General features: G+C 33.4%; 1 protein-coding gene and 1 non-coding gene across 2 annotated transcripts; both read left to right on the forward strand.

Annotated features, from left to right (window-relative positions):
* Positions 1–442: 442 nt before the first annotated feature.
* Positions 443–529, forward strand: trnastop-uca (transfer RNA opal suppressor (anticodon UCA)). Its single transcript has one exon. It is a non-coding gene; the product is annotated as a tRNA-Sec (tRNA).
* Positions 530–743: 214 nt separating this feature from the next.
* Positions 744–11,372, forward strand: mrpl28 (mitochondrial ribosomal protein L28). The gene is made up of 6 exons (XM_056473612.1): positions 744–852; positions 2,966–3,268; positions 6,147–6,299; positions 7,747–7,881; positions 7,984–8,070; positions 11,154–11,372. The coding sequence occupies exons 2-6, from the start codon at positions 2,981–2,983 to the stop codon at positions 11,247–11,249; spliced, it is 759 nt and encodes a 252-aa protein (XP_056329587.1). The 5' UTR covers positions 744–852; positions 2,966–2,980; the 3' UTR covers positions 11,250–11,372.
* Positions 11,373–12,421: the final 1,049 nt, after the last annotated feature.

Genomic DNA, 12,421 nt, shown 5'->3' on the forward strand with positions numbered 1-12,421 from the left:
CTGAATGTTTACTATTTATCTAGTAAATGATTATATGTATTGAAAATAAAATTACACGTCTGTTAGTGCAAAAATTATGTGCTTGTATTCTTGCAAGGAATATCAATACACAAAGAAAAATCAAGCATGTCTGGGTTTGAAGTCTTAAAGATGTCATTCATTAACAAAACAAAGAACAATGACATAAAAACTCCACCCAAGTATCAACCAATAGCAAACAATTAATCTGCATGCGGTGCAGCGCTGTGTTTAATGCAGGATTTCTGCTAAACGTGTATTTCCCTGCAGTTCATACTTTACGGGGGACTGATGCATAATAAGGAGATGATGATAAGTTGATGATATGCTGCTAAATATAGTTTCAGATATTTCCTCTCACCACAGATGTAAAGTATATCACTGCAACGACCTTTATATACGGGTGATTACCGCTGTTACAAATGCCCGGATGAACCTCGGTGGTCCGGGGTGCAGGCTTCAAACCTGTAGCTGCCTAGCGGCAGAGTGGTTCAATTCCACCTTTCGGGCGACCATGAGTCCCAAAGCCACAAAAATATTGACGAGATTACATAAAAACAGCAAAGACTGAAAGATTACACTTTACTTGTAAAATAATTTACGTTATGTGCTGCTTTATAATTTTCATAAACCCGGAAGCGCAGCCACGCGAACAACCCAATCAGCGCAATAAACACTCAACTGGACCAATCACAGCGCTCACTGAAGTGTCTGTCATAGGAAATGACGTGCGGTGCCCTTGGTTAGCTTCGTGCATGCTGGATTGCGAGGCTAGCAGGCTAACATTTATCATGTAAAATAATATATAACAGTTCCCGATCGCGTGAATCCCCGGTAAGAGTGCTGGATTGTTTGGTTCTTGTTATTATATCGATATTAATTTTGTAGAATCAGGTGATTTCATGTGACATAGAGAGTAGAGTTGCTGAAGATTCAGCTTTAAACCACCAGATAAAATGACATGTAAATATAAATATATAAAATATAAATATATAAAAAACCAACCCACATAACAAGCCAACTTGTTTACAAAGACATGTTTGAACAACAGAATATTATGACAAAGCATATTAAAACATTACAGAAATGATGCATTATTCCACACGTTGTTTTGTCAAGACAACAGATAAAAGGATGTCAGATTTGGTCAATTTGTTCTAGTTTCTTTACAAATAGTGTCTAATTCTCTGCAAACGTAACAGGCAATTTCTCCAAGCCACAGTTTACATGTAGGGGATATTAAGGTAAAGTTGACCATGTTGACCATTAAATGTTTACCATGCTACTTTGAATATTCAATCAGAAATGGCATGCAAGTATGACATCAAAACAATATTAGCACTATTAAATTGACTGTAAACAATGTTGTAGTTTAAACATCTTTGGCTGCTAACATGAGATCCCTATTTAGTATTTGCAAAAAATACTTTTATGATAATATAAAATTAAGAAGAAAGTCCGAATGTGTCAATATAAAAACGTCTTTCCCTCAATGTAGGGGATTCCTTTTTTCCCCAAAACAGTAGCAGTAACTTCTTGGCAGTAGTTAAACAGTATGAGTGCACTCTATGTTGTGTATTTGACAACAAATGCGTTAGTTCAGAGAATCCCAGAATTAAAAGCATTGGATCCTGTTGTAATTGCAACTTTAACGTCTCAGAAAGCAATTCAAAAATTCAATTCCAGTAAGTCTGTAGCATTCATTCCTTCGTTCATTCATTCATTCATTCATTCATTCATTTTCCAGCCGCAACCAAGTTCTGGGAAACTAAGTCTGTATCTTAGAACAAAAAATAAAACAAAGATAGATCAACATCTGATCAATTACACGTGTAATGAGGTGAAATATTTTGGAAGATTCTGTGTATTTCTTTCTTTGAATAATGTACCTATGAATTATTTTAAACTGAATAAGACAATGTCTAGAATAGGGTTGGACGATTAATCGCAAAGTAATCAAAATCGACATTCGGAACCTATAATCCATCACATTCTTCCAGGTAAATTTTTTCAATTACTTTCCCTGTGGCGTGTTGAGACACGTGACCCCGCTCTGTTAAGGCTGATTTATACTTCTGCATCCACTTTGCAGCCACATCTAATCTCTGGTCAAGTAGGACGATGGACGCATTATTGAGCCTTACTTTGCACTACATTGATGATGATTGAAAGCTGTGCCAGAGATACCTTGAGATGGCATCTTCTCCATTACATTAGTCATATTTAAGTTATAGTTATATTTTAACATTAAAATATTTGTTTACAGAAGATGCAAGAAATGCACTGCTTAATTTTATATACTGGATATACAAGAGTTATTTTATTTAGAAGAGATATTGCTTATTTTCTATTGTTGATATAAAAAAACACTGAAAAAAAATTAATTTTGTTTCCAAAATTGCAGGTAGTTTATTTTAACTATTTTATGAGAAAAGTTTGTTTTAGGCAATGTGTGTTTTATTTTCAGTTGTTCAACATTGATGTTCAATAAATAATCATAGATATGTAGATAGTGTGTGCTTGCTTCAGTTATTTTAAAATCAAGTAAAGCACCTTTCATTCAAGAATCTTTCACTTATAATATGTGAGCATATTTACTGTACAAAACCTGTCAGTGAACTACAAGGAAAAAATAAATTAATAAATAAAATAATCATTTATTAATCATAATTGAGTTAAAATGTCCAATAGACATTTTGAATTTACACCAAATCGCCCAGCTCTAGTCTAGAATTAAGTGTGCATTAATATCCTCCAAACCTGATTGCCACATAATTAATATTTTTATAGTCACACAATTTTGCTCAGAAAAAATAAACAATGAAAAATTAGAGCTGTATTATTTTAATGCTTAAATGAAGCTCCATTTCCATCATTAACCCAGAGTTAAGTCATAGTTTTATTTTCTAAATCTAATCAGTGTACATATTCACCCCTTCTTTCTAAGGGTTTGTCTCACACGATGCCTCTACACAAGTATCCCCCAAAGATCTGGGAAGCCTTGAAGCTGCAGAAGGGCATCTACACGCGTCTGCCGCAGCATTACCTGCGCTCTCTCCAGGACACATCTCCTCCCACCACTGTGCACTGGAAACCCCTGGGTGTCAAATACAGGATCAATCCTGATACGAGACAACGAGAGAGAGTCCAGGATGTGCCAATCCCAGTTTACTATCCTCCTGAGTCACAGGAGGGACTCTGGGGTGGAGAGGGCTGGATATCTGGCTTCAGATATGCCAAAGACGACAAGGTAAAACTAAGGAGATGCCAATAGTGCAACTTGTTTTTGTAATAATTATTTAAAATAAATTTTGAGCAAACGCTTAACCTGCAAGCAATGTCAAAAAGCTTTCCTTAGCCTGATTAATAAACCGCTTGTAATAATGTTTCCTAATTTTTACAGGAAATTTTGTGTCAATATGTCACATCTGTATACATTAAAAGAATAGTTTACCTAAAAAAAATGTATCACCATGCATTACTTTTTTTTTTTTTATAGATTTTAGTTTGCTGTTTAACACATTCCAATTTAAGATTTTATTTAGAAAGCTGATAAAATCAATAGCTGTTATTTTGATGCGAAAATGACTAATATGGGAGTTACACAGGGCTGTAAGCTGACCTATTCTAAAGAATGCGAATCAGGCCAAGATAAAAAAAAATGTATGTACAGTTAGGTCCATAAATATTTGGACATCGATACAATTCTAACATTTTTGACTCCAACACAATGGATTTGAAATGAAACAAACAAGATGTGCTTTATGCGCAGACTGTCAGCTTTAATTTGAGGGTATTTACATCCAAAACAGTTTGCATATGTGCCTCCTACTTGTTAAGGGACCAAAATAATTGGACAGAATAATAATCATAAATAAAACTTTCACTTTTTAATATTTGGATGCAAATGCTTTGAAGTCAATTACAGCCTGAAGTCAGGAACGCATAGACATCGCCAGATGCTGGGATTCATTCTTGGTGGTGCTCTGCCAGGCCTCTACAGCAACTGTCTTCAGTTCCTGCTTGTTCTTGGAGCATTTTCCCTTCAGTTTTATCTTCAGCAAGTGAAATGCAAGCTCAACCAGATTCAGATCAGGTGATTGACTTGGCCATTGCATAATATTCCACTTCTTTCCCTTCAAAAACTATTTGGTTGCTTTTGCAGTTGCTTTGGGTCATTCTCCATCTGCACTGTGAAGCACCGTCCAATGAGTTCTGAAGCACTTGGCTTAATATGAGCACAAAATATTGCCTGAAACATTTCAGAATTCATCTTGCTGCTTTTTTCAGCAGTCACATCATTAATAAATACAAGAGAACCAGTTCCATTGACAGCCATACATGCCCATGCCATGACACTACCACCACCATGCTTCACTGCTTAGGATCATGAGCAGTTCCTTTACTCTTCTCTTCCCATCATTCTGGGACAAGTTGATCTTGATCTCATCTGTCCAAAGGATGTTGCTCCAGCACTGTGAAGGCTTTATTAGAACTCTAATTTGGCCTTCCTGTTTTTGAGGCTCACCAATGGTTTACATTTTGTGGTGAACCCTCTATATTCACTCTGGTGTAGTCTTCTCTTGATTGTTGACTTTTACACACACACACACACCTACCTCCTAAAGAATGTTTTAGGTTGTTTTCTTTACCAGGGAAAGAATTGCTACCTCTCAGATGGGTTTTTGTTTTTTCAGCCTAATGATGGCTTGCTTGACTGACAGCTCTTTGGATCTCAGCTTGAGAGTTGACAGCAACAGATTCCAATTGCAAATTTCACACTTGACATAAACTCACTTGAACTTTTTATCTGCTCATTGTAATTGAGATAATGAGGGAATAACACACACCTGGAACAGTTTAAAAACCAACTGTTCAATTACTTTGGTCCCCTAACAAGTGGGAGGCAGATATGCAAACTGTTGTAATTCCAACAGCGTTCACCTGATTTGGATGTAAATACCCTCAAATTAAAGCTGACAGTCTGCAGTTAAAGCACATCTTGTTTGTTAAATTTCTAATCCATTGTGTTGGTGTATAGAGCCAAAATGTTAGAAATGTGTCGATATCCCAATATTCCTGGACCTAACTGTATAATAAGCAATATTAAGTTTACTGCACAGGGATACTACTCCTTTGATGTGTTTTCAGAAAATTGTGAGATTTGTAGAATGGTGTGTGTATAATTTTCTGATTTTAAATGGAAAAATGACTGTAGAACTGATCTACGACCCTGAATCTGTGGGATCATAGTCCTTTAGTAATTAACTGAACACAAATACACACATTTCGGTTTTTATATAGACAATTAGTTACATCAGTCTTCTCTCCCCAACAACCAGTGTTCTAGATTGCAACAGAGATAATATTAATTTTATTATTGGTTAAATGTATTTGGAGAAAATCAGAGGATTTTATTTCAGTTCTACCAGCCTGTTTTTATAGTCTGATAGAGTATAACAGCATAGTATGGAAATCTGACTGTCCAATTAAAAACTAGCCTACTTGTAGGTTGGGAAGTCTATACAAGAAATGTATGAGGTATCCGTTTTAAAGGAACACTCAACTTTTTTTGTTTGTAAATAAGCTCATTTTAGCTGTCCCCTGGAGTTAAACAGTTTTACCATATTAAATCCCTTTAGCCAATCTCCAGGTCTGCTGGGATCACCTTTAGCTCAGCTTAGCATAAATCATAGAATCGGATTAGACCATTAGCATCTTATTCAAAAAAAAAAGTTTTGATAATTTTCCTATTTAAAGCTGGACTTTTCTGTAGTTACATTGTGTAATATGTCTGACAGAAAATGAAAAGTGGCTATTTTCAAGGCTAATATGGCTAGTAATTGTACTCTCATTCTGGCATAATAATCAAGGAACAAGGTGCAATTATATTACGCAGCATTGTTATCTAGTAGTTACCTAGCTGGGGACTATTTTCAGGCACTGTGTAATATCATTGAGCCCATAACTGCAATTCCAGGTTTCAAACAGAGATGGTGACAAAGATTCAAAAGTGAGAGATTGCAGCTTTAAATCAGAAAGTTATTTTAAGATGGCTTATCTAAGAGATTCTCAAATGTGAATATGAATTATTATTATTATTATTATTATTATTATTATTATTACAGCTTTCCACAAGACTCCCCAAAACCTGGAAACCCCAGCTGTTTAAAAGAGAGCTGTACAGCGAGATCCTCGACCAGAAGTTCAGTGTGACAGTCACTTCTCGAACACTGGACCTTATCGATGCCGCTTTTGGCTTCGACTTCTACATTCTAAGGGTGAGAATCTATAAGTCTCATTTAGCCTATTTCAATATTTTACCAAAATTATAATAGTCCTATATAATAATATATGTTTATGGTATATAGTTTATTAATTTAATTATGGCATATTGCATTATATTATGATAATAAAAAAGTAGTGCATAGTAATGTATGTTTATATAGTAATATTATAAAATGTTAATATAAATTATTGCATTTAATATTAAAACCTTATTTAAAAAGCACATTAAAAGGCTTCACAATGTTTGTGGCATTAATTGTGTATTATTATGCAAAAATTACAGTTACTTTTTGTGCAGTAGTATAAGTAAATGGAAAATAATAATAAAATAAATGTTCATTATTATCTAAAAACATGATTGAAATCTGCACATCTTTGGCATTTAGAATGTTTCATTATGTTATTGCAAAAATAAATTCATTATAGAAATATAACACATTTGTATTATAATATTTATGAACGTATTGTAAAATTGTTTTTTCATTATTATATAAAACATTACAAAAAATTCTAATGATTCTCTAAAATAATATATGTTTATGGCATGAAGTTATGTGTATATGATATATTTCTATGTATTATTTGTCATATATGACATTTGGCATGTTGTATTATTTTTTGACAATCATACAACTTTTTACATCATAATAATATGTTTATATAGCAATATTCACAGTATAAATGGTATCATTAAATAGTGCATATTATATTAAAACATCAAATAAAAAGACATAAAAAAAAACGCATAATGTTTGTGGCATTTATTATGTATTATTATTTTTAATTATTAAGATTTAAAAAAGCTATACATTATCTTAGTAGTATGTTTTAAAATATCGGCAGCAAGTCTGACATGTAGCTTTGTGGAATTATTACACTCACCGCCCACAGGTAACTGCTTGTTAACACAAATTTCTAATCAGCCAATCACATGGCAGCAACTCAATGCCTTTAGCATGTAGACATGGTCAAGACATTCTGCTTCAGTTTAAACCGAGCGTCAGAATGGGGAAGAAAGGTGACTTAAGTGACTTTGAACGTGGCATGGTTGTTGGTGCCAGATGGGCTGGTATTTCAGAAACTGCTGAACTACTGGGATTTTTAATGATATTGTAATGACAGTTTTATGCAGTAATGTATATATATATATATATATATATATATATATATATATATATATATATATATATATATATATATATATATATATATATATATATATATATATATATAATACATTTATTTAATTCCTTTTTAGTATGTTATAATCACAGGCTAAATACAAGCAGAACAAATCATGCGTTTAAAAACATTCATTTGTTCAATTCAGTTCAATAAACTACCAATTTACATAATAATCCTCTTTTTGTTATTTTTTGTTGTTGTTGAAGTTCACAGATACATTTGATCCATATTTTGTGTGCATTTGTTTTTAACCAGACCCCAAAACAAGATTTGAACTCCAAATTCGGGATGAACCTAAAACGAGCGATGCTTCTACGGCTGGCACGCAAAAACACAGAACTGTACCCCGAGGATCAGCAGCGCAGAGAGAAAATCTACATGCGCTACAAGGTGAGTTGATTTAGTGCTAATATAAATGAACAACCTATTGTGCAGGTAATCAACCTGTGTGTGTTTTCTTCCACTTGCCTTTGTCTGGATTCCTGCGAGCAGCAGTTTGAGGTGCCAGAGGAAGAGGCTGAATGGGTGGGCTTGAGTCTGGAGGAGGCAGTCGAGAAACAGAGACTACTGGAAAAGAAGGTAATAAATATGATTGTGAGGGATAGTCATAGTGGTAGAGAAACCTGACAAAAGTCTCGTCCTGGATCACAGTTGTAAGGGCAGCAAATAATAACCTGACTTCTAGTTGATCATTTGGAAAAGTGGCAGTAGGTAGATTTTTCAGAATGATCTGTTGAACTGCATCCCAATCATCACAAATACTGCAGAAGACCTACTGGAACCCGCATGGACCCAAGATTCTCACACAAATCAGTCAAGTTTGGTGAAGGAAAAATCATGGTTTGGGGTTACATCCAGTATGGGGGTTTGCGAGAGATCTGCAGAGTGGATGACAACATCAACAACTTGAGTCATCAAGACATTTGTGCTGCCCTTTACATTACAAACCACAGGAGAGGGCAAATTCTTCAGCAGGATAGCGCTCCTTCTCATACTTCAGCCTCCACATCAAAGTTCCTGAAATTAAAGAAGGTCAAGGTGCTCCAGGATTGGCCAGCCCAGTCACCAGAAATGAACATTGTTGACCATGTCTGGGGTAAGATGAAGGAGGCATTGAAGATGAATCCAAAGAATCTTTACCCTGCACCATGGCTTAATATTCTAATCTATACTCTACATTATTTCTGTTAAGTGACGAGACTTTTATTTAAGTAAAGTCAGACCTTACTGTCTTAATTAAATAAAAAAAATCAAGGCATGATCATATTTTATTTTGGTAAAATAAGCGTAATCTAGAGGCTTTTGCCTTTCATATTAGCCACTTCTGATACCAAATGATCAAATAGAAGTGAAGTTATTATTTGTTGTGTCTAAAACTTCTCAGAATTATCAATATAATAACGATTTTGTTTTTCTAAACTAATTCAAAATGACCTAAACATGTCCAAAAAGCATCCAATAACTGGGTCCAATGTCTGGGCACATGCTCTAAAATAACTGAAGTTTCTAATAACTGTTTCTGCAGGTTTCATCAAGTAAAATTTAAGTCTTTTTCATTTTAATTTTTTAACCATTAAGAATAAAATTTTAGACGTATACAGGTTTTTTTCTAATGTATTTTCATAAGGGAATCCTATAATTGTTTGTAGTTGTCTTGAATTTGTCCCTGATTTTTTTCGGGAAATTTCTGTAAAAATGTCTAACAGTTGTTGTGAATTGTATCTCTTTGCAATAAAAAAACTAATTAAATATAAAAAATAAGGTTTTATTGAGATGTATTGTTGGTGGTTGATCAATTGGATGGAAAAATTAAGACCTGTTTAAAAATTATTTAAAATCTAGAACTCAAAATTTCAGTGAATTTAAGTTTTTTAAATATATATTTTTAAGGTTTTTCACCTTTTATTGAGGTAGGATTGTGGAGGACAGACAGGAAAAGCATTGGGAACAGAGAGAGGGCAAGGGACAGCATAGGACCTCGAGCCGGAAATCGAACTCAGGTTGCACCATGGTGCTGCTATATGTCAGCGCACTTAACCACTAGGCTATTGGCGATGAATTTAAGTCTTTTTAAGGCCCAAAATTTAGTTTTTGAAACTTAAGACATTTTAAGACCCAGCGGACATAAGCCGGTGTTGTGGTTAAACCGATTGTTTCAGTCAGTGATTAAACACAAAGCTGCAACAGATGACTTTAATGACAACAAGGGAAAAAAAGCGATGTGAGTTGGTTGATCCAGTACATTAAATCAGGTCAGAATTATCGTATATTCTCTCAGACAGTGTATATATACTCAGACAGTATATGTCTTCACCTCCTGATGTTACTCTTAACTTTTACCAGTATATGCTGCTCTGAAAATTAACACGAGGAATGTCATTTTTTGTTGTTGTTGTTGTTGTTGTTGTTGTTGTTGTTATTACATGTTATGAATAAAAGACAATAAAATAATGATCAACATTTTTATATAATTTGCCTAGATGAAGCAGCAAAACAGGCTATCTCCTTGAAAGTGACAGAATGTTTAATTCCTCCTGAGGACTATTAATTTATAATTATACTATTTATTAATTTTACTAATTAATTTGTACATAAATGAAACATGGCAAAGGGAATGGGACAACTGCATCAATAATAAATTACATAAAATTAACCCGAAAATAAATGAAAGACACTTAGCAAATTATAATTTCGAGACCAGGCATGATCAAACTGTCTATACTAGATGTCGAATTAGACATTCTAGGTTGACTCATTTGTATTTACTCAATAACAAACACCCACCTAAATGTAATTACTGCCAGGCTGCTCTTACTATCAAACATATTTTGTTGGAATGTGGACGGTTGAATACAATTAGACAAAATTTTTCAAGGAGAGTACTTTGATGGACATTTTTAAAAAGGACATTTATCATGTAATGTTTTTATGTATATCCATCTCGCCATGAATATGCAAGTTGCTGATGTGGCAATAAATGAATAATAAATAAATTATATAATTTGCCTACATATTAAAGTTTATCTAGCTACAATTGATATTAAAAAATAGAGATTCAATACACACAGTTAGTGTTAGGTTCGTTTGGATTAAGTTTGTTTAATAGTTTTTTTTCTTCTAGATTTTCTATTATTATGTGCCTAAAATATATGTGTAGATGCAGGAAATGGGAATTAAATCGAATTATAATCCAACAGTTTGTTACACTCTTGCTTATTCCACCAAGTTTTGTATCTGAAAATTTACAAACAACGACTAAAAGCTTGCAGCTTTTTTGTGACAAACAACATCATCTGCATTTTGGATTTGTTTACTTATGTTTATTCTGTGTTATATGTTATTATTTTATGTATGTTTTTTTCATTGTTTGCACGTGTGTGTGTGTGTGTGTGTTTATAGGTGCAGTATTTCATGGTTTATATTGGTTGTTAAACCTGCACTTGGAAAACTACTTCACAGAAATCCATGTTTATGTTGTTTTTCATAATGCAAAAAGCTGCTTTATAAATGCCAAAATGGCTTATGTGATATGCGTAAAAAAATCTAATTGCAATTTTTCTGTTTGATACAGCAAGAAAAAAGTATCGAACCATTTTACTCAGATAATATATTTCTAAAGGTGCTGTCAGCTGATAAATCTTACTGTTATTCGTCTCTGTCAGGATCCAGAGCCACTCTACAAGGGTCTGGTGAAGAGTCTTGTGCAGGAGCTCGCCCTTAAGAAGCTCTCAGAGCCGCAGATTGTGGAGAAGAAATGAAACCATCTTCCATGTTTGAAGGAGAAACGTGTATTTATTTGTGTTAACATCACCAGAGGCTATGTGCTTGTGTGTTCTGTAAATTTATCATTTTTCTTAATAAACCGATTCAAAGATGCCTTCGTCTGTCTGATTAGAATAACTTATTTCTGTTTTTGTAACTATAAACTAATGTTGTCATTGTAAGTTTTAGGGATGGTTCATGGGAAAATTCTATGTGAGTTATACATAACATGCTGTTTTTATTACTCAGTTATAAGGAGACCAAATTTTTGACAAAAAAAGGTTCTTTTTCTACCTTTAACAATATAGATTAAATCACATTTAATTATCTATAATTAGCTATTTATTCATTAAAATGAGCAAATCATTGTTGTTAAATTATTGTGGGATATATTTATAATTATTTATGATAAAAACTAGTACAGCACAGTATATTGTTTCAGCATCGATATCGCAATGTGTGTATCCGTTATAGCCACATCGCAGATGTGCATTGTTGAGTTGACTTTGCAGTGTAATTTTTACATTTACATTTACAAAACCATAATGCAATGCACTGATTATTTCACTTGTATCTTTGCTTTGTTGCATTTATCTATGCTTGTAGTTTGTTTATTACATGTTATGCAGGATTCACTCCCCTACAGAATCATCCCAGTCAATGAAAATTAATACATCAGGTAACACTTTAGGGACCAATTCTCACTATTAACTAGTAGCTTATTAGCATGCCTGTTATTTAGATATTGGCTGCTTATTAGTACATATAAAGCACATGTTCTGTATGATCTTATTCTACATCCCTGATCCTACCCAATACCTAAACTACCTTAATAACTATAAAAAATGAGAAGGATGCTAAGAGCTATTAAAACACTAAGAGCAAGAACCAAACCTTAAAATAAAGATGTAAACAAAGTTACACAGTTCCATTTTACAACGCGAAAGAACTTTTTCAAAACACGTGGAGACTTTTTAAAACAAAATAAACATCTAATGCGGGGCCACGTTAGGCTGACTGGCTAATTCGTCTTAATGTGCCCACACATCCACCTGATTATATACACGTATATATATAGAATTATTATTTTTATTTTTTATATTTATAATATTCTAATATTTATAATATTTATTATTGTCTATTATAATTTATTTATAATTTGTTCATT

Source organism: Danio aesculapii, chromosome 15 (genome assembly GCF_903798145.1).
Source record: "Danio aesculapii chromosome 15, fDanAes4.1, whole genome shotgun sequence".
In the NCBI taxonomy this organism is placed as follows: domain Eukaryota; kingdom Metazoa; phylum Chordata; class Actinopteri; order Cypriniformes; family Danionidae; genus Danio; species Danio aesculapii.